The 22,476-nt window shown below is 43.9% G+C and overlaps 2 protein-coding genes across 15 annotated transcripts in view; both read left to right on the top strand.

Annotated features, from left to right (window-relative positions):
- Nucleotides 1-2,767, top strand: part of ANKRD17 (ankyrin repeat domain 17) — a 67,975-nt gene extending 65,208 nt beyond the window's left edge. For 6 of the 11 annotated variants that reach the window (XM_072928919.1, XM_072928915.1, XM_072928913.1 and 3 more), the window contains 4 exons: nt 537-644; nt 822-997; nt 1,112-1,276; nt 2,172-2,767. In XM_072928919.1, the coding sequence (XP_072785020.1) occupies nt 537-644; nt 822-997; nt 1,112-1,276; nt 2,172-2,231 (509 nt within the window). In that variant the 3' untranslated portion in view covers nt 2,232-2,767. The remainder of the gene's footprint in view (nt 1-536; nt 645-821; nt 998-1,111; nt 1,277-2,171) is intronic. The other 5 variants (XM_072928918.1, XM_072928917.1, XM_072928916.1 and 2 more) reach the window with 1 other exon arrangement.
- Nucleotides 2,768-4,399: 1,632 nt separating this feature from the next.
- Nucleotides 4,400-8,646, top strand: COX18 (cytochrome c oxidase assembly factor COX18). Of its 4 annotated transcripts, none has more exons than XM_002192434.7 (6): nt 4,400-4,765; nt 5,822-5,922; nt 6,117-6,280; nt 7,121-7,233; nt 7,546-7,656; nt 8,339-8,646. In XM_002192434.7, the coding sequence occupies exons 1-6, from the start codon at nt 4,415-4,417 to the stop codon at nt 8,519-8,521; spliced, it is 1,023 nt and encodes a 340-aa protein (XP_002192470.6). In that variant the 5' UTR covers nt 4,400-4,414; the 3' UTR covers nt 8,522-8,646. The 4 variants fall into 4 exon arrangements, with proteins under 4 accessions (XP_002192470.6, XP_072785024.1, XP_072785025.1 ...); XM_072928924.1 differs by having other exon boundaries at nt 4,478-4,593; nt 5,818-5,922; XM_030272231.4 differs by having other exon boundaries at nt 4,508-4,765; nt 5,818-5,922.
- The last annotated feature ends 13,830 nt before the right edge of the window (nt 8,647-22,476 follow it).

Raw genomic sequence — 22,476 nt, 5'->3', positions numbered from 1 at the left:
GAGTCCAGACAGCTGAAGGTTTTAATTGACTGACTGTGGTGGAATTTTTTCCCAAATACAAATCCTTTTTTATTTCACTGGTGCTCTTTTCCCAGATAAATTCACTATTTATTTGCATTGTGTGGCTGTAAAAGTTGTCCTTTGTGCCTGTCTTGGCTTTTGGGATGCTGCTTTCTTTCTGCTCCAGTCAATTACTTCAACGTTTTGATTTTCAGTTCACAATGGGATTGGCTCTTCTCTACTTGAGTATTAGGGTGCCTCAGAAATGTTTCTGTACCCCTTCTCCAAATAATTTTTTTTATGTTTTGTTTTGAAAATTGTATTTTTGAATGTCTGGGGTTTGAACTGTAGCACGAATACCAGAGTGCCTCTGATGAATCCACAGAATTAGCACATGAGCCCATATCTGCAGTTCGTCATTTTCTGGTTTTGGTTTGCACAGATACTTCTGTGTCCCTTAGAATATTAAGTACTTAATGGAAGATGATAGTGAAATAGAGCAAATAGTCTTCATAGTGTACATACCCTTTCCACAGCACCAAAGGCACGAGGAATTGAGGTTTTTGGAGGAGGGAGAGTTAGCCCAAATTCCAGCTTTGCTGTTGAAATGGAGGAAAGTTGCAGGGGCAACGCTCTGGTTGCAGGTAACTGTCCCAAACTCCTGGCAGCGGCTCAGGGCTCCTGGCCCTGCAGGTGGCACTGCTGGTGTTCTCCATCCATGCCGAGTGCTCTGAGCTGTGGTGCGGGTGGGGGCTGAGAGCTGCAGGCTGGCCGGCGGGCGCGGAGGGTGCCCTGCTAACGCCGTGTCTCTGTGCTGGCAGATAAAGTGGACTGGTGTCACAGCGGCATGGGCAGCCACATGATCCACAGGCCCATGTCTGATCCAGGCGTCTTCTCGCACCAAGCCATGGAGAGAGACAGCACGGGAATTGTAACGCCTTCCGGTACATTCCATCAGCCCGTCCCTGCAGGATACATGGACTTCCCAAAAGTTGGGGTAATGACCTCCTTGGCCCCCATACGCAGCGTGAATCCCCTTTTTGTTCTTCTGTCCATGCACTAGTAGTGGCATTCGTGAAAGCACCCTGACTGTCCTTTTCCTTCCCCTCAGGGAATGCCTTTTTCTGTGTATGGGAACGCCATAATTCCTCCTGTAGCCCCCATCACAGATGGTACTGGAGGCCCCATCTTTAACGGGCCTCATGCTGCTGACCCATCTTGGAACTCGCTGATAAAGATGGTTTCAAATTCCACAGAAAACAATGGGCCTCAGACGGTAATTGCTCTATGTTTTTTGCACTGTGTATTTTACTCAAAATGTATGGTGATTCCTTTCTGTGCAGTTAGGCATTTGGGAAAAGAAATCTTGGGGCAAAATTTCATAGGAAAAGCAATTTATGTGCTGTTAGTTAAGCTTTCCCTTCCCAAGAAGGGAACACAGCAGCCGGACTGCTGCTGGGCTCTGTAGTTGAGGATGTTGTGACTGTGTTAGGAGCACACCAAGGAAGGGAGTAAGTAGCTCTTTGCTGTTTTGATCTTGCCTGGCTTGTCCACTAAATATAATTTAGGCAGAGGGATTAATTCCCTTAAACCTCTTGTTCGTACTCAGGAACTAATACTATAATGGTAGCTCTGGTTAGATTATATCCTGTGATTATGTTTAATTGGACAGTGATCCCTGTTACACTGTTACTAAATAAAGATGCTTCTGGACTTAATTTGCTTGGGAATGATCCAAACTCTGGGGAGCGCTCCCAGCTCTGGTAGACCATAGGTGTGAGGGGAGAGGGGGCTTGGCCACAGTTCAGGTACTGCTCTGAAGTGGCTTCTAGTCCCTGTAAGGTGATTTCTGGTTTCATGAGGAAACTTTGTCCCCCAAAGAAAGCTTTACTTGGTTAGATCTGGGATTCCCCAGAGCTGAAGGTGTTAAAGGAAAATAAGGTGGCAGAAATCAAGTTCTTGTTTGTCTGAAGTTAAGGTCAAGAAGAGAGCATGTCCCTTGCTCTGGGCATGGAGGGATTTGGGAGCTGGGCTGGGAAATCATGTGCTGCACACCCAGAGCCCTATTACTTGTCCTGTAGGGGAAAAACAGTGAGCCCTGCAGCCTCCTGTGGGCTGTGCCCTGCTTGGAGCTGCCCAAAGCACGGTGTTTACACAGGTTTCTCTTGCAGGTGTGGACTGGAACTTGGACACCTCACATGAACAGTGTGCATATGAACCAACTGGGCTGAGTGGGATCAACGTGCTGGCCTTGAGATTCCTTTTTTTGCAGAGGAAACCACAATTGGCAGAAACAGTTTATGTGCTCCCAGATCATTCTACTGATGTGCTTGACTGAAGTGTGTAGGCTTTTTGCAGAAGAACTTACTAACTGACCTTTTTCTGTGAACATTGTGACCGCCCATTCCCCACCATCATATGTTTCAACTTAGTTAGACTTTCTTCTTTCCTTTCCTCCTCTTTTTTTTTTTTTTTTTGACATAACTTTCTGTTGAAGCTGTTCTTTGGCTGGTTGGTTTTAGTACTGTAAACTGCTTCTGAGCAAACACAGAAATTTAGCAAAATTATGTAAACTTGATCCTGAAGTTTTAGAATGGCAAATAAATGTACAATTGTTTACATAACAAATGGCTAAGCAGAAAGTAAATTTCAATATGTCAGTTATAGAGGCTCTACTTTATGTAGACTTAAATTAATGTGAGATATGTACCTTCATATTCAGAAATCTGGATGTTTCCTTCATACATTAAACTATTAATAAGCATAACTTTTCTACTTGTGTAATTTAAGTAAGTTTTAAAAAGAAAAACACCCCAGGCGTTATCAGAGGGTGTTTTCCAAATGTGTTGGAATTTTTTGAAAATACATACACTTCTTATTTGACATTTGAGGACAGCTTCCCTGCTGAAGGCTCCAGAGGCAGGTCTCTTCCAGAATCAGGCCCATGAAGGTTTATTTGGAAGAGTCGAAGTGGGAATTCCTGTATGCATTGTCAGGAGCTGTCACCTGTGGGCAGCTGTAGCAGGAGGTGAAGGAGGGTGTGTCCTGTGAGGCCGAGCTGGGTGAGCAGCAACACAGATCCAGTCAGGATCCCTGTACAGTTCCCTTACAGACCATTTAAAGGAGATCTACAACTCAGATTTAGGAAGTATTATTTGGTTTTATTATGGTTCCTCCTTTAAAAACCCAGGAAACATCTCAGCTGGCCACAGAAACTACTGCCTTTTAACTATTGTGATATTTGAGGTTTCCTCAAACCTTTTGCATGCCCAAGGCCATATACCTACCCTCAGATGCTGCACTGAATAAAAGCAAGTTCCTTTTTCCAGCAGTCTGATCTCCTGAAATACATCCTGTGAAGATCTGGTGGTAGCAAAATGGATCCCAAAGCAAGGAACTGCTCAGAAAAAGGTTTGAAACTCCATCTCGCACCTTACCAGGGTGTGGGTGAGTGCCCTTCCCCTCTGCTACAATCGTTTTGTGCAGGCTGTAGTGCTGTTGAGGGTTACTGATTATTAAGCCTACTGGTAAATAGTGCTCAGTATTTATTGGCACCATGAATTCAGAGTATTTTGTTGACCTGGCACTTAAATCTGTGGCTGGGGCAGTAACAGGCCTGATGCCACCACTGTGGCAGTGGTTTGGGCACGGGAGATCCTGGGTGGGGGGAATTGGACAATTTTTATTCCCTGATACTTTTTTTTTCTTTTTCCCCCACAATGTAGTGCTTTTTATTTGTCCAATAAACCAAGGACTATACTCTTTTGGGAGCGGGCAGGTGCTGTTTATTTGAGATAAAGGAGCAGAACCAGGGTTAGGGCAAACATGGAGAGGAAGAGAACACAGTGCAGCGTATGGTCTAAAGGGTATTTTGACCTCTCCTTGCCACAGAAGGGATGAGAAGACAGTTCAGAACCTGGCTGGGCAGGAGAACGCTGCCAGTGTGGAATGATGAAGTGCTTGGTAAGGATTAATTACTCTGAATATAATCTTCAGGCTGAGAGAGTTGGGGCATTCAGCCTGGAGCAGGGAAGGTTATGTGGACTCCTCATGGCAGCTTTCCAGTGCCTGAGGGACTCTTTGTCAGGGACTGTAGTGATACAGCAAGTAATAGGTACAAATGGAAAAAGGGAAAATTTAGGCTAGCTACTGGGAAGAAGTATTTATTGGAAAAGGGATGATACGCTGGCCCAAAGCCGGTTTGGACAACACCCCCAGGCCTAAGGTGCGATCCCTGGGGATGCCCGGTGCAGGGCCTAGCGTTGGACTCCGCGATCCTCGTGGCTCCTTGCCAAGCCAGCGCGCTCTGTGATGTGGCAGGAGGGCGGTGGGACTGTTCCCGGCTCCGCTCCCGGCCCGTAGCAGCCAAGTTCCGATCCAGCACCGGGTGGCGCTTCCCGCGCCCTCAGCCGCCATGGCGGGCGCGGGGCGGCGCGCTGAGGCGGCGCGCGGGCCGCGCATGCGCCCCGGCGGGGGGAGCCGGTCCGTCGGCATGTGGCGGCTGGCGCGGGCGGGCGCGCGGGCCCCGCCGGCCCTGACGGCTCTGGCGGCGGCGGGAGCGGGGCCGGGCGGGCACGGCGGCACCGAGGGCTGGTACGAGTGGGCGGCACGGTCCGCGCCCGTGCACTGGGCCGAGAGCGGGCTGGCGGCGCTGCAGGAGGCCACCGGGCTGCCCTGGTGGGCCGCCATCGCCGGCGGGGCCGCCGTGCTGCGCACCGCCGTGACCCTCCCGCTGGCCGCGCAGCAGGGCCGGCTGTTGGCTAAGGTGGGAGCGCTGAGGGGCGGGAGAGGCCCTGAGGGGCGGGAAAGGCCCTGAGGGGGCCGCGGAATGAACAGCACAGATCCTTCATTGCAGCGGGGTTGGGGGCGTTCGGGGGTTTTAAAGCAGTTTCCTTATGTTTTGGGCTTTTTTTGGTTGTAGAAGTGAGCGTCTATTGCGCTCTCGCGTAATGGGGTCTCTTATGCTGTGAGTGGTGACTTTGTACGCTGCCAAGTTGTGTCCTCATGGCCTTCATTTTATTTTTATATGTATATATAGTTTATGCATTCTATCATGTATAACACAATATATTTATCTATTACGTACATATTACGTACAGTATATTGTAAGTAATACATTATATTATATTATATTATATTATTGTGGTTTTGGTTTTTTAATTTAAGATTTTTCTTAAGCATATATGCATTTTCTATTACTATGTATTTATATTTGTATTTTATTATTAGTTTTTATACTTTTTTTTATCATTGATGTGCCATTAAAGCTGGGTCTTTTAAGTGGAGTAGCTCATTACAAGTCCTGAATGCTGGCAAAAATATGCTTGTTAAGAATTGCCCTGATTTCAGCTGTGATAGAAATAATTTTCTTTCTAAATTCTGTCTTCATTTTTTGCAGTAGTAAGAGAGTATCTTTGATTGTTACTGTAATTATTTGTCACTGTTACCTTCACGTGGTTATTTTGTTTAAAGATGAAAGGTGTTCACTGCTGTTGAACAAAACATTACAAAGATGCCTTGTCCCTCACAGGCGTTTACTACCCCTACAGCTGTTAAATTACAGTGGTAATTAATATGTTTGGTGCCTGTGCTGGTATTAAGTCATAGAAGAGTAATTAATATCTGTAATACCCATAGATGTATTAAATTATATGGTGGCAATGTGTATGTTTAATTCCTGTACAGATATTAAATTTTACAGTGGTAAGTCTAATACTTGTTCGGGTGTTGAGTTGCCAGGGATAGCTAATAACAGAGGTGAGGAGAGGAAGTGAGTGTTACCTGCCACTGTGCCCAAACAGTTCTCCTTTTCTTTAGCTAGCTGGAAAACCTGCAGCCTGAGATTAAGGAGCTTGCCCAGCGCCTTCGCTATGAAGTTTCAGCGCGTGGAAAGCAGCTGGGCTGGTCCGAAAAGGTGGCCAGGTACGAGGGGCATTGTCCACACCTCCTGAATCCATTCCGGAGTGGGGCTTGGCAGGAAGGAAGATCCCACAAACCACACTTTTGCAGCGAGATTCTGCCGTTGCCCACAGCTTAGATTTTCTTTCCCTGCTTGGCTTTATTTATTTATGCTGTTTCATTTCAAAGCTCTGAGCTTGTGCTTTTCTCCCCGAAAGGTTGCACTTCGCCAGGAACATGCGGAGGATTGTTACGGAGCTGTACATCCGGGACAACTGCCACCCCTTCAAAGCCACCCTGCTGCTGTGGGTGCAGGTCCCCATGTGGGTGTGCGTGTCCCTGGCTCTGCGCAACTGCAGCGTCGGTGCCCGGGGCTCTGCAGGTGGGGGAAATGGATTTGTGGAGAGTTTTTGGGGTCAGAAAAAGGGTGTTGTGTGACAAATAGGTGCTGCACGTGGACACCAATCTTTCACTGTCACTTCTTATCCACTTCCTGCCTTCACAGGCACCTTCTTGGTTTAAGAACGCAGTGTCCTGATTTTAATGTACAAGCTGATATAAAAAACAGTCAGCTACTAGGTTTTAAACCTAGTATAGTTTAAATTTCATTAATTAATTAATATAAATAATAAGTAATAAATATTTGAAATTAGTTTTAATCTTAATGTAGTCTGAAAATCCTGTTTAGCAAGTCATATTACACATGCCACAGCACGCTCACTATTAATCTGTGGTTTTTTTGCCTTCTATGTGAAATACTGTAGATAAGGTGAATATGTGAGGGTCTTATAAATTTAAAAAAATATATATACTGTTTTTTTTAGACAAGAGTTTATAGTTTGTTCTTTTAAGCAAAGATTTAGCTAGTTATACAGCTACTAAGACAAAATACAATGTTCTCAAAATCAGGAAATAAACACTAGGTTACTGCATTCTTATTTTCTTCATTGAGTTGTAAAATATTTTAGATCTAAGTATTTTTTGTCACAGATTGACCTGTCCACAGCTGTTATGATCTAAGCTGGGTCTCAGCTTCTGTCTCTCACTTTTCTTAGTTATATTGGTAGCAGAGTGCTAAACCAAGGATTTCTTTATTTTGTACTTACCGCGTGGTAAAACGTAGCTAGAAACTTGGGTTTGTGATTTAACACGAGTACAGTTCTGGCTCACCTGAGGCAGCAAATTGTACTGAATTCTGTATTTTCTTCAATTTTTCCTGTAGTACAAGAGCAGTTTTCCTCAGGAGGAGCACTGTGGTTCACAGACCTCACGGCACCCGATTCCACATGGATTTTGCCAGTTTCCCTGGGGCTGGTGAATTTGCTGGTGGTGGAGGTACGTTGGTGGAATAAACCAGCAGCAGTGACTGCAAAGGGCTAGCATATAAAGGTGGCTGCAGATTATATCACTGCTTTAAATGCACTGGGCAGAAATGAAACACATTCTGTTTGCTCCTTGTGTAGGTGTCTTAGTTCAGGGTCCTCCAGGTCAGATGGGACACGTCTCAGATCTACTTGAGCTTTAGTAATATTTAGTCTTGACTACATTTTCTTTTAGAATGCTGCTCTAATGAGATTTCTGGGTGTTAATCTTCATTGGCCATTTCAAAAAGAGCTTGTTTGTAACTGTGAGTTTATCCCCTTTCAGATCTTTGCTTCCCAGACAAAAATGCCAGTTTCACGGATCCAGAAGCTTCTTACGAACTTCTTCCGCACGGTGTCGGTGGTGATGATCCCTATTGCTGCCACAGTGCCCTCTGTAAGTACCCAGGTGACCTCTGGGATGTCACTTGTGGCTGGTCTGTTCTGGTGCTTAAAGGACAGCCCAAAGGTCTCAGGTGTTCCATGTTTCTACTGCTTCATTCTTAAGAAGAGTCAGGTGTTCTGTCTGTGTCTATGTTTAAATCTCGTTGCCTTTGGGATATTTCTGTTCAAGGAGGAAGACTTTGCAAACTTGAAAGGTGTTCATGTCCTTCATGTAGCCTGAAAAGGGAGAGGAAAGCTTTGTGTAAGACACACAGGCAAATGTTTGCTCACTGGAAACCAATGTAGTTCTTAAGTTAGGAAATTTTCCACATCTTTTTTCAAACACTTCTCATTTTTACCAGGTTTTCTACTGCAGAGTGTTCTTAGCAAAAATAAAGTGTCTGGTTGTTTAGCTCAATTATTGTTTCAAATACAGAAGTTGAAACAAGTTTAATATGAATTCATTTAAGAACTGTCAAGCATCAGTGTAGATGGCACTTTTCCCCAGAAGAGTTCAGAGACAGACAGTTACATTTCACATGGAAGCCATTATTGGAAATGAGAGGAGGAGTGGTTTAGGTGAGTTATTTTCATCAGTCCCTGGGAGTAACCCTCAGCTGTGGCTTGGGAGGAGCTGCCTGAAGCTGGTGTTCTCCTTGTCTCCAGGGAGCTGACCCGTGCTTGTCTTGTTGCAGTCCATGGCGCTGTACTGGCTGTCCTCGAGCCTCGTGGGACTGTCCCACAACCTCCTGCTGCGCTCTCCCGCCTTCCGCCGGCTGTGCCGCATTCCAAGGACCACATCTGACTCAGCCACGCCATACAGGGACATGCTGGCTGCCTTGGCCACCAAGTACAGCTTTAAGAAGCAACACCTCTGAACTCCAGCAAGAGCTGTCGTAGGAATGAAGTTGTGCTGTTTTAGCGAGATGTACTTATTTGCTGTATATTTATTTTCCAAATAAAACACTGGCTGGCCATGAGGAAGGATTGGTCAGCAAAAATGTGTCTTTACTGGGAAGCTTTGTTTCAAGGGCAGTCGTTATATGGTTGCTATAGTCCATAAATCCAGGTTTGTCTCCTGAATTATCATAAGGGCAGGTGAGTGTTAAATAAAGCTGTGACTCGTATACAGTGCTTCTCTTTTACTCTTGAGTCCTGAAGGTGAAGAGGTTTGAAGATTTTTTGCTAAAATGATCAGGAACTAATTATTTACTTTAACTTTTTAAAAGATTCCAAGATACTACTGTGATGTAAACAAACATTTGGAAGCAGAAATTTTTAATGCAGACTTGGAAGCATTTATTTGAATTGTTGTGGTAGCTTAGTAGAACTTTACAGATAGGGCAGAAATACACCTTCTGGCTAAAACCAGAAGTTTAGAAGAAAAAGTGCAGATGTCATTGGACTAATAACACTGCACTTTACCTGTGAGGATGTTTCACTGAGGTCTTCTGCTGTTTTCACTGTTACAAATCTCAGAACATCAGTGGTAGTTATGTGTGGATGCTGCCAGGATGTTTTTGTACCAAAAAACTCCTTAAAACAGATGTGAAACTACAGGTAAGGCAGCCAAAAGCATCTCATCTAATGATGTCTAATAATTTAAAACCCACAGATAAGGAGATGAGATGAGAAAGTACATGAGAAAGCCCTTTCCAGGTCTGTATTACAGGTAAGATAATGTTCTAATTTTTAAAGGGTCTCAGAAGTTTCTCTGAACTAGTGTTGTCATTTTGCCTCACCTGAAGGTGTTGGAAAAAGACTGTGCAAAGGGGAGTGAATTTTTGTCTGAAGGGCTCATAGTAGAGGGAGCTGGTGCTCCATGCAGCGCTGAGCAAAGTCACCTCTCCTTCCTCAGCAGTCTCACCTGAGAGGGCTCATGTTCCCAGCATGGGAAGAGGACAGGCTGACAACAGCTACGTCTTGTGTGCAGTAAAAAAATAACATGAGATTATTTGGGAAGCATAAAGAGGGCCGCGAAACTGGTCACTGAAAAAATGCCTCACAGCTCTGTCAGAATATGTTCAATGCAGGAAACTGGCTTTGTTAGATTTGCAGTTCTCCATTTATTTATGTTTATTTTGCACCCTTTTAACCTTATAAAATTACACCCAAAACCTGCCAGTGTGAGTTAAAAGAGAATAAGGTTCCTCCAGTGAGTGTATTTGGTGGTGTATTTCTCACAGCATTATTCTAGGTCTGGAAGAGGGTTGTTGGAACACTGCATGTACTCAGGAGGGAGCCTACGCTTAAGGAACTGAAGTCAGGCAAGTACAAGTTCCCTGAATGGGTTTACCCTGGCTGGATGATACATGTTTTATCCTCTGTCTCGAAGGTGCAGGGTGAACTTGGAGAACAGGGCTGTGATGCTTGTTACCTTTGGTGGTTGTGCCCTGCAAAAAGACATTGTGTACCCAAAAGCAAGCTTCTGTTCCCAGCCATAGTAATGACTCCATTCAAATACATTGTCTGGCCTAAAATCCTTGTCTCAATGTTTGATGCTGTTTCTAGGAAAGAGGATCGGAGCTTTGCTGTTTGCCTTTGTATGGTAATGCAATTACTTTGTTGTCAGTCCACGTTGATGAGACAGAGATGGAACAAAGATATGCATGTGTGTCAGGCCAATTGAGTCCTTCTTGACTGGAAAGGCCAAGGGAGGTTTCTGGAGAAAAAAATTAGAAAAAACCTGTTGCTGTGTTCTCTGACAAACCCTACTGAATTGTCTTAAAAACTGTACAATAGTCTTTGTGAATGACACTTTATTGTTAAAGTAATGTCATCTATAACTCTGTTTGGCTTAACTGTGTCTCCACCTCTCCTGTTTGCTTCCTGTTCTGGCTTTGCTGAAAACAGAGATTGTAAGTAAATGAGCAAAACCCAGTAGTGATAAAAGATTTGTGGTTTTAGAAAGGAGGGCAGTTTCCTTCCAACTTCCCTCTGATTATTAGCCTGAAATACTGTAGGTGAGGTGAGCTGACCCCCCTATCCCATTCAGAAATGAGATGTCAGTATGATCCAACACCTTTTACAGGCTAGTGGAGGGGATGCTGCTGTCTCCCAGAGAATTCGACACCTTGCCAGTCCACTTCGTTGTTCTTTGGGGTTGTTTTAGTGGGGAACCCAAACTCTTCAACTACAGCTCAGTTAATAGGGTGTATTCCTTGAAGTGCAAGAATTTTTTTTTCCCAGACTAAGTGTCATTTTTGGCACGGTTCCATGGTTTCTGGAAAGTAAGAAGCTGTCAGAGTACTGTTGAGTGCGCTGCTGTACACACGGGGGTGCTCCAGCTCCTGTCAGCTGCAGGGCTGCCAGGTTCTGAAATCCAGGACAGGCAGGCAAGCATTGGACTAAAACTTTTTTCCTCCTCTGTCTTTCATCTTGATGCTGTTTCAGAGCTTAATCAGGCTGACCTTCACAGTGTACACTTCTTTTCCACCTCGCTGCCATGCCCCTTTGAAGTAACCCAGTGTTCAACACTGCTGAGCTTGAAACTAATGGAAAGAACCGACTTGCTGCTCCCTCTTTGTAGCTGAGGATGCCAAAGGGAAGCGGGCAGGTGTCGGAACAATCCCTGGTTGTCTTTGCAAAGCCCTCAGTTTGTGCAGCCATGTGGCCAGCTGCCAGCAGGACTCATTTTTTCACTTGGTATTATTAGCCTACCTATATTTAATTAATCTGACTGATTTCTAATGGCCAATCAGGTAGTCTTCATTCCTTTGAAGCTCAGCATAGTGCTAAAAGCAGCAGCAGCTGCTGCTTTCCTGAGTGAGGTATTCTGCTCTATTTTCTGAGTTTCAGGGATCACAGAAAAATTCAGAATGAGGGATTAGTGCTTTACATCAACAATGGCACCTTGATGCTTTTGATCCATTTTTGCTGCACAGAACTGTGGCTTTGAGTTTGGGTAGGGATGTTTGAAAAAGCCTGTGTAAATTAGGTTCATCATTAAGGTGAGCACACACATCCCTGTGTTCCTTTATTTAAAGAGTTGAGCTTTGTGGATTCATTTGTCAAGGTACCTGTTCATAATTTGATTGCCTTAATTAACTTTGCAGTTGGAGTAATAGTAAATAACTTTTTTTAGTCTGTTTTACTTAATATAATACCCCACTTTTGTTTGAATGCAGAGGAGACTGCTACTGCCTTATTTGTAGGGACTGGGCTTCTGGAGGAAATCTTCCAGCTCCCAGAATCCCTGCTACTCAAATCCCTCATGAAAATAAAGGGTATTGTGCTGTGTGCTCTGAGGCTTAATATTACCTGGCCTTTTTAGGCTTGGAGGGAGGTAAAGAAACATTTCCCTGTGCCAAGTACCTTGCCTTCCTGCAGGGATATGACACTCCTGTGTTCACACTCAAGCAGTAGAAAGGTAGTTTTGGTACTTGTTGCTGAGAACATCAGAGAATTTGGAATCCTGTCACAAGCTTGATTTTGGCTTTACGAGTCCAAGGCTCAAATGTGTGAAATGGAGGGGACAGAGAGGTTGAAAAGCCACTTGGAATGTCAATGGCTACCACACAGGCTGTAACTGGGAAGAATGTTAATTGGAAACAAATGCCAGCCTTCAGCATCATCCACTCCTGAGGAAAAGGGCCCTGTGGATTCAGGAGTTTGGGCCTGAGTATGTTTATCTTGAGTTTTCTGGGGTGCTGTTGGTCAGTGGCATGCAGTTCCAGAGGGGGTGGAATGCCAACCCGTGGTGAGTGATGGATCCTTGGAAGTGCAAGAGGCCAAGAAGGTCTGTGGATTGTAGTTAAAATGTGCTCTTGGCAGGCAAGTAAAGCAAGCCCAGAAGTGCTTTTCCACTCTTGTGTTTTAAGACGACCTGAGATGGGCGAGGAATCTTCAGGCAGGGACATAGTAGGTTTTGAAATACTTAAACTTGAGCAGGGGAGATCATCTGCTTGGCTTTAGTCCTACTACCTATTTGAGGGTTGTGATGGATTCCCATTTGTCCACAAGTGTGTTTTTCACTATGGGAATGTGTGTAGGAAAATGGTGAACTGTGAACCTTACCTGACAAGATAGCATTTAAAATATAGATTTCCTGGAAGTTTTGAAAGGCTGGATTTGATTTGAGTGGTCTAGTGGAGGTACCAGAACACTCAAGTGCAGTAATTTTCTTTCAGCACCTGAGTTTGAACAGAAACTGACCTCTGTCCTGCTGACAGAGGTTTATCAAGTATACCTCAGTGGGAGCTGCTGCAGGCAGAGAACACGTTCTTCTGGATGCATTCCTGACCTTGAGCCCTTTCTGTCTAGAAAATAAATTATAAAATCTTCTACTGGGGGAAGTCAGTTGCTTAGAAATGTAGCTAATAAAATATGAATAGTAGCGGTACTCTCTAGACACGTTATTTCTGCTTTGAGGACAAGTTGGAGATTGGAAGTTGGCAGACAGCAACTTTTTGGAGGTTTCATATCAATGTAGCCTAAACCTTGCGGGTACAACTAAAGGCATTTTAGTTTAGATTTAGTTTAGAACTCCAGTTCTTTGTGCATTTTGTTAAAGTCCGGCTGGCCACATAACGAAAAAGGGGTTGTTTTTAAAGGGTCTGTAAAGAGGTACTGATACTCACTCAGCTGTTTGGAAATATTTCTGTTTCTTATTTTTAGGACTTTCTTTAATGCATTGCCAGAGTTACAGTTGAGCACTAGGTCCATATTAACTTCTGTAAGTGGAGAAGGTGCAGCTTTGTCAGAAGGGAAATGGGGAGGGACTCCAAGTGGGTCTATTGGTTCCCAAGTAGGGCCATTTACCGAGTTCCTGATTTTTCTGTGTAATCGCTGTGCACTTCATGTTTTTTATTTCATTACTGCCTAAGTGCTTGCTCCAGAGTGCAACCAATAATTCTGTTGTATTTTACAAAGTAAACAAGCTCGGATTAATTTGCTAATAAAACCTTTGCTAGTCTTGCATTTTTCCACTTTAAATTCTCTTGCTGGAAGGCTGAGAGATAAGCTTTGTTTGGAGATATTTAGAGTCATGATTTCAGCAATAAGTCCCCAGAGACTGACTATGCACATGACAGCAATCTTTAAAAAAAGTATATCGTGACCTTTTCCCCTTCAGATGCAGATTGTTTAGAGTGAAGTAGTTGTAGAAGTTGAAAGAAAATAGGAGCAGAGATGGCTTAAACTGCTTTAATGCAGCATACCTGAATACTGCCAGCTGGTCCTGCGGGTAACTCCAGTTCTCAGTGCTGTGTTTTGGTTATTTCCCAGTGTTTCTTGTTGCTGCAGCATGGCAGTGTTGACATGAACATATCAGAGTGGAGCAGAGTGGAGCTGGCAGACGGCGAGAGCTTGGAGCTGTGGCGTGTGTGCTTCTCCAGGGCTGCCAGCTCCCCAAGGACTGGATCCAAGATAAGAATAGTCTGGCTCAAGTGTGAGTCTAGATCATGCTGTTTGCTCTTGTGGCAATGCAAAATTTGGATTGAAGATGTTGGTGGAAAATCATACTGAAATCTGGGAGGTGCTGAACTGCAGAAGTGAGGCCTTGACTACTAAGTAGGTTCTAAAAATCTGAAAGATAGGAAATACTGAATATAGGGGAAAGTAACTTCGTTATTCTGGCCAAATGAAATCTGTTTGGTGCTTCAGCCTTTTATAATATTTCTCCTGCAGGTTCTGTGAGGTGAGAGGATGTTCTAACACTGTTAAATAATGCAAACCACAGATTTCTGGTTCAGGGCTGAGCTGAGGAGCTGTCGTGTTCCTGTGCTGTCAGCTTCTGTGGATTTGGGTTGGTTTCTGTCTTTCCTCAGTGCTCTTTGGATGAGCATCACTGGGATTCATTGTGGGCCAAAATGTTTCCAAATTTTGGCCAAGTGTGTTATTTTTATGCTTCATTTGAGTGAATCCATCTAAATTCTTACTTTCAGAGAGTCTCTGAAGTCTCAAACCTGCTGCTGCCAGCAGGAATTCTGTGACCAATTTCAGTGGAATAAAGATTTCCTTCTTTTCTCTGTTTTCTTCCTCCTGAGAGCAGAATGATGCAAAGATTGTCTCTTTTTTATCCCTTTGCTTATGCCCTGATTTGGATGCGTACGTGGACAAGGAACATGTCTCCTGCTTTTTCTGTAAAATGACTGCCAAAAATACTGAAATGATTTAGCAACAAACACTTGTTTCTCTCCACAGTGTATGGGTTACGGCTGAGCATTCCAGCATGCGTGGTAGGATCCTTTCTGACTGTTTCCTTCTAAATATTTCTGGTTTTGGAAGGAAGCTGAGCAAATAAACTGCTCCTCATCATAGGTCTCTCCAAGTTTAGAATATCCTTCAAATTGCAAAAGAAGACCTCTGAGAGGTCAACTGTGTGAGCTCTGTCTGAAGTTTATCTCTGATTAAACCCCCATAGTTTATTTTATATAGACTTCTTGCTTTTTTTTTTTTTTTTTTTGGGAACAAGCCTAATTGCTATTTCAAGCTTGCAGCCTCTGTTGCCTTTTATTACTAAAATTTGATGCTGGAAAGCTGAATATCTTTGTAAACCCAAGGATATACCACCCCAAAGGCTTGATTCTCAAGCCATAAAAGCTTTGTGTAGGGAAGTATAAACAAAACTGATTAAGGAATTTCAAAATGCAGGTTTTATTTATGGGTTTTGGGCTCCTTCACACCCTGAGGACAGCCATAAGGCAGGTTTTTCTACTGCATGTCATAGGAGTTCACTGAGCCCTGGAAACAACAGGATCTTACTCCTAAGAGCTGTTTTCTTGAGCACAGAAGACATTTTTGCTCTAAGGAATTTACTCAGGGAACCTCATTAGTGTTACATGTGACATGAATTCACCTCCAGAGGCATGTAACAATCACTCTGGATCAGTGCATCTGGATGATTGCAAGATTCTTCTTTAATAACCAGGTACAGCTTGGTTTCTATAGAATTTTACTTTTTTTTTTTTAATTTAAAGACTGCATGTATGTCTGTATCCAGACGCAAAGAGAGTCTGTGACCTAAGGATGTACATTTAATTGCCGGAACCTGCTAAAATCTCCTTGGTTTGCAGAGCTGAGTGTTGAAATTGCAGAATTGGAGGTGTCAGAGCAGTTTTCCTCACGCCTGTGTCTGTGTGTCACAGGGCACTGTTAAAAGGCCACAGGCAGTTTCATTCCTGGCAGCTGTGTCCCAGTGCACGGGGTAATGGATGTTCAGAGGGTTGTGGACTGCATGAGGCTCTTGAATGTGCTGTAGGAGATGAAGTTGGAATGAGATCCTGGTTGGGGTTCTAGGATGGCTTTCCTAATGCTCTCTGCCTTCCTTGAGGGAGAGAAGGTTGTTTAGCAGCCATCTGGCCTTCAAGCATTACATTCTTTGCCTTAAACTGCTCCCATCAGCTTTAGCTTCATTTTCTAGGAGGAATCAGTGTGGTGTAGTTTTACTGTCTAGATGCTGGCAGCTGCTCCTCACGAGCTTATTGGGCTCATTTAGACCCAAACAGGAAACACTAACTTGCCATTTGGAGTTTCCTTCGTGCTGCTCGTAGAAAAGTCCAGTGCACTCTCGGCTAAATGTTTCATTTGCTGTGGGAATTTGCTTTGGCTAATGCAGTTTTTAAGACCTGTTGGTTCATTTAGAGGTCGAGGAACATTTATGTAAGAGAGTCCTCAATAACATTCCTTTAACTTGGCAAGTTGAAAAAGCACAGCACCAATTTTTTCTCCTCTTTGGAGTATTAAATTTTTTGCATGGATCTTCTTGATTTCCAAAGAGTAAAATTGCTTTAAAAGTCTGGTTACAGCATCATGTGAAGTAGAAACAGGCAGCATGGATTAATTTCCACTGATCACCCTATCTCCCTATTAATGAGGGTTATCCCAAACCCCAGCACACTAGGTTTTCAGGTAGACAGAGGTAAGATTTGGCTAAGCTTACACCTTTCTGCTGTTGGGATTTTTCATGCATCCAAACATGCTGGAGGTGGCAAATGTGAGGGAAAGCTCCGTGTTCTCTGCATGCAGCTCCATCTCTTCACTGAAAATTCCACAGTAATTTGGTGGTTTCTATCTCACACTTGTTGGCAAATATATTCTCCAAAGCATTTCTCTTCTCTCAAGTCCATTAAAAAAGCCACTCACTTTTTGGTAAACTCTGCACTAAAAGCATTAGATTAGGAAACATTTGTACACGTTTCTTTCCCCAAAAAGGCAGAAGGATGCAGCAAAATAGGTTGGAGGCTGATTTTCCTGAGCTGTCTCATGCGAGTTCAAGGAATAGGAAAATTAAATGTCTCTCCAGAGAGGTGTTAGGTGTTTTCTTTTGTTGTTGTTGGGTTTTTTTTTGTTTTGTTTTGTTTTGGTTTTTTTTGTACATTAGATGTTCTTTCTTGCCCTTTTGTATGCAATTATTTGATTGCGTGAGCACAAAATTTGTGTTGGGATTATGTAAAGCTGAAGCAGGAAAATCAGGGTCACTGATGAGGCACAGGGGGAGATTCCTGGCTGCCTCTTATGATTTCAGGTGCCATAGAAACACTTGAAGGAAAGCTGCCCTTAACTTTATTTGCCTCGTCCTTGCTATTTCCTTTGGGACAGAATGATACTGATTGTTTTATCACCCTGTTTTATTGACAGATCCTGTGCTCTGCAAATGCAAACCCTGGTTTTAAAACAAAAGTGTGTTCTATTGTGGAGTGATGGAGTTGTGTCAAAGCTGTCTTGTTAGGAGAGGTTTCCTGAATCATGCTGGAACATTATTCTGTAGAGGCATAGCTGACATGGCAAGAACCAGGGTGAACAGCTGTGTGCCAGTGTGTGGACTCTCCTCCTGGAGAGACCACCTGGGCAAGTGAGGCAAATGACACAAGGAAGGGAATTTGAATGATGAACATTTTTAAAAAATGAATTGGTGAGATGCCTGCATTGAAGAGGGTAGTTCTGGAGTAATATTCAAAATGACTGTGTGGTCAGCTCTGTCACTCCACCACTTCTTTCTCAGGACTAGTACTTTTTACTCACACAGGATTAAGAGAATTGAGGATCCACTTGCTGGGTACCTCAGTGACATCAGAAGATTCCCACTGCTCAAAACTGAGAAGCAATGATGCATGTTTGATATGGCTAGAAAACAGCCTGTTCTGTCCCTTACCCCAGGCAAGTTACCTGCTAAAGCTGCTGCATTTTGCAGATTTTATAGGGGGGAAAAAAAGAAGGGGGAAAAAACAGACAGTAGATGTGATAATTTCATGTGAGAGAAACCCAGGTGATGACAAAAAGTTCTTTTGTAAAGTTCTGAAAAAATCTATTCTGACCTTGAAACGTGTTCAGCCTTTTTTGTCTTACTGCAGTCCTTGCAGTTATACCTGTGGTGAATTAATCTCTTTGTTAGCTACATCTGAGTGCTCAGGAAAATAGATCCCTCAGCTGGGCGAGCATTCCAGCATTGTTTTTGTGCAAAGAGATGTCACCATTTTTAATTGCACATCCTGGGAGGGTGGCTAAAGCGTCTCCCTGCTGAGAGGGACATGGCTGGGCTTTAAAATAAAGTTGAAAACACTGGCATAGTAAGTATATTCCAGTGCCTAAACACATCACATTTGTACACACACACTTCTGTCTCTGCCTTGCTTTTACATGTGTGAACCTTAAGAAAATTGCAGTTTTGCTGCTGATCTAGTAGGTGCTTTTCTGTTGTAACAGGAAAAAAATGTGATTTTTAACTGTATAGGTGTGGAAACTCATGTCTATCCAGAACAACAAGGAAAAACTGCTATTGTAAAAAAAAGGTAAATTGCAGCTTCAAAATACTTCATATATTTATCCTTCTTTTTTCTTTCTAAAATTTTGAAAATTTTGATAATTGCTCTCAAGCCCTTTCTAAGTGCTTTTTTGTAATGACTTTGAAGTGGTTTTTCAGATTAATTTTCAATATATTTGTCTTGCAAGCAACACTTGATCCAAGTATTTTACTGCCTAGAAAAAACAAATCCAGATTTTCAGTAAAGCATTCCTGAATTTAAAAAAAAATTCCATACTGCTAGTGTACTGGAAAAACTACAGTTCTCATGGTCCTTTTTGACTTTAGACCCTAATATAAAGCTATAATTAAAAAATCTTGATTTCTAGCTTAGACTTTTATATGTTTGATCTCCAATTTTCAGATACTTCTTTGCTGAAATTGAGCTAAACCTAGACAAAGTGTTGTGGTAAGTGATGGGAGGGAGGAAAGTACTCATTGTGCTTAAAGCTTCATCCTTAGGTGGTGATTAGTTGGCTTCCTAAGATTATTAATGAGGTAGGGAAATTATTGCTGAAGCAATCAGGGTGTCTGGTTTTCTCTCTGGTGAGAGAATTTGGATTCTTTAAAAAAAAAAAAAAAACTACATCTTTTTATACTAGATGAAAGTTGCTGATGATCCTGGCTGATGATGTTAAGATGCTGCTGCCTTATTTCTGCACTGTTTTTATCCACTGGAAGTGATGGCACAGGTGTGTCAGCACGTAGAGCTCACACATTGCCAGATGTGCACATCTGTTTGACTCTCTGTCACTTCTAGGAGTTTTCAAACTGAAACAAGCAGCTTTCCAAATATTTTGTGGCACCTCAAAACACTTTTTTTATATCAGTGTTTTCTAACTGTTCTTTTTCTTAGAAGCACTATTTGTTTTCCTCCCAAAGCTGATAGTCTGAAGTGCCTTTTACTGTTTAATAGAATTCTCTGAGCCAGCTGCAAGTAATTTGCCTTTTCTTTCTTCCTGCAGCACCGTTTGGGGAGGTTTTGAAGCACAGGAGAACTCCAGTTGGAGTCCAAAGTCAGTGCTCCGGAGAGGGCAACCCTGCCCAAACATGTGGAAGCCTTCAGGTGGATTCCCAAGGAGTATATGGGAAATATGCTTTTTTTCTGTCACGGACTGTCATAGAGTTTTAAGATTGGAAAAAACCTCTAAGGTGTAAGTCCACCTATTCCCATTTTGTGGCTCTCAGCAGGCTGTGGGTCAGTTTCCACCATTTTGGGGCTCTCAGCAGTCTCTGTGGGTCATTTCCCACAGTTTTGGGGCTGTCGGCAGGTCATGGATCAGTTGCCGCCATTTTGGGGCAGGCTGTGGGTCAGTCGCCGCCATTTTGTGGCCCTCAGCAGGCTGTGGGTCAGTTTCTGCCATTTTAGGGCACACTGTGGTTCAACCACAGCCATTTTGGGACTCTCAGCAGCCTGTAGGTCAGTCACGGCCATTTTGGGGCACACTTTGGATGATTCGCAACAATTTTGGGAGTTCTCAGCAATCTGTGAGTCAGTTCCCACCATTTTGGGGCTCTCAGCACTCTGTGGGTCAGTTCCAACAGTTTTGAGGCTGTCAGCGGGTCGTGGGGTAGTTGCCGCCATTTTGGGGCAGGCTGTGGGTCAGTCGCCGCCATTTTGTGGCCCTCAGCAGGCTGTGGGTCAGTTTCCGCCATTTTAGGGCAATCTATGGTTCAGCCACAGCCATTTTGGGGCTCTCAGCAGGATGTGGGTCATTCACAGCCATTTCAGGAGTTCTCAGCAATCTGTGAGTCGGTTCCTGCCGTTTTGGGGCTGTCAGCAGGTCATGGATCAGTTGCCACCATGTTGAGGCTGTCTGTGGGTCAGTTGCTGCCATTTTGGGACTCTCAGCAGCCTGTAGGTAAGTCACGGCCATTTTGGGGTACACTGTGGATGATTCACAACAATTTTGGGAGTTCTCAGCAATCTGTGAGTCATTTCCCACCATTTTGGGGCTCTCGGCAGTCTGTGCGTCAGTTCCCACAGTTTTAGGGCTGTTAGCAGGTCATGGATCAGTTGCCGCCATTTTGAGGCAGGCTGTGGGTCAGTCGCCGCCATTTTGTGGCCCTCAGCAGGCTGTGGGTCAGTTTCCGCCATTTTAGGGCAAGCCGTGGTTCAACCACAGCCATTTTGGGACTCTCAGCAGGATGTGGATCAGTCACTGCCATTTTGGGGCACACTGTGGGTCATTCACAGTCATTTTGGGAGTTCTCAGCAATCTGTGAGTCAGTTCCCACAGTTTTGGGGCTGTCGGCAGGTCATGGATCCGTTGCCGCCATTTCGGGGCAGCCTGTGGGTCAGTCGCCGCCATTTTGTGGCCCTCAGCAGGCTGTGGGTCAGTTTCCGCCATTTTATGGCAAGCTATAGTTCAACCACAGCCATTTTGTGGCCCTCAGCAGCCTGTAGGTCAGTCATGGCCATTTTGGGGCACACTGTGGGTCATTCACAGCCATTTTGGAGTTCTCAGTGATCTGTCAGTCAGTTCCCACCGTTTTGGTGCTCTCAGCAGTCTCTGTGGGGCAGTTGCCGCCATTTTGGGGCGGGGCAGCCCGTGGGTCAGTCGCCGCCATTTTGTGGCTCTTGTTAAGCTGTGGTAGGCTCTTGTAGTCATTGCCATTTTGTATAAGGACACAGTTCAGTTCCTGCTATTTTGGGGCTCCCAGCAGCCTGTGGATCAATTGCTGCCATTTTGGGGCAGGTCACAAATGAATCTGCCCTTTTGGAGCAGGCCATGCAGTCAGCCCCTGCTCTTTTGATGCGGACAAGGGGCTGACAATTGCTCAGAGGTGTAGAGTGGAGCCATGCCTGCCTTACATACAGAGAGCTCGGAGCTGTTCCACCATGCCCTGCTTCCTGCCTGGCTCTTTTGGGCCAGTCAGCCATTCCTCTGGTTGCCTATACCAGCCCATGGCCCTAAGCAGTGACCAGGACCTGAGGGATGGGGCCTTTTTTTCTGTGATGCTGGTCCTAACCTAGGAGACAGAAGGAGAAAAAAGAGGAGAAAGATAAAAAGGAAAGAGGATTGTCCTACAGTGGACAGTTGCTATTCCTGTAACCAAAAATGTAAGTCCAGTTAATTCAGGTATTCTGCTCAGCTTCTGCTCAAGATTCCTGCTTTGACCATAAATCAGTTCTTCTTTATCCAACACTGTTATCCCCACAAAAAAACCCTCCCCATCACTTCTTGAAGTAATCCTGTCTGTGAAGCCAGTCTTAATGCTATGACCTGCCCCTGGAGGTGGGGGTAACTCAGGCTGTTAATAGATCCCTTGGGATGGATTTGAGTGAAATTACTGATCTATAAATATAAATATAGATATAAATATAAATATAAACAATATAAATATGTGGGGTTATTTTAGAACAAATTGATTGTAGTGGGAAGGAGGTATGTAGCCATTTTGGTTATTATCTGTAGAAATACAGCAATATAAAAGCATAAGAATATATTCCAATGAAATATATAATGAAGAGGAAGAAAGGATAAGAGTATAAAGATATCCCCACCCGTGCATCCAGCAATGACACGTCATTGTTGTATTTCAAAAGTTGGTTGGTCAGAGTGATGGTCCCAGTTGTGAATCTGTCAGAGGAGGGGGCAGTTCGTGAAACATAATGTTTGAGTGGTCTGTGTTTGCTGCCAAGTTTTGAAGAAAATCAAACTGCTGAATTGGTGCAGGTCCCTAGATAATCACAGAAATTTGACAGTTAGTAGGCTTGTTTTTGATTACATGAATCTCTGCTGCAGGAGCAGGTGTGTATAATATTTATGAAAGAAAAGATCCACCAGAAAACACCACTTCATGCTTAAATTAGAATTTTGGGGCCCTACCCAGTAATCCTAGCTCTAACCCGGATTTTTTAAACCCTCATGCTGAGGAGAGAACAGGCTCACTCCACGAGGCCTCCGTGCTGGCTGCTCTGTGTCTGTGAAAGCAGCACTGTGATTTATAGCCTTTCTTTGGATGTGTTTTGGTGCATCCAAGATCAGCTTCCTGCCTGAGTCGCTCTGGACAGGTAGAGAAATCAGGAGATACTCTGACAGTTTTCAGAGTGGAAATAAACTGTGTTTGTTCAGGTGGGAGAGGGGG

The sequence above is a fragment of the Taeniopygia guttata genome, chromosome 4 (genome assembly GCF_048771995.1).
Source record: "Taeniopygia guttata chromosome 4, bTaeGut7.mat, whole genome shotgun sequence".
In the NCBI taxonomy this organism is placed as follows: Eukaryota; Metazoa; Chordata; class Aves; order Passeriformes; family Estrildidae; genus Taeniopygia; species Taeniopygia guttata.
Note: the sequence above shows the minus strand (reverse complement) of the source record. Positions and strands in the feature narration are given on the sequence as shown.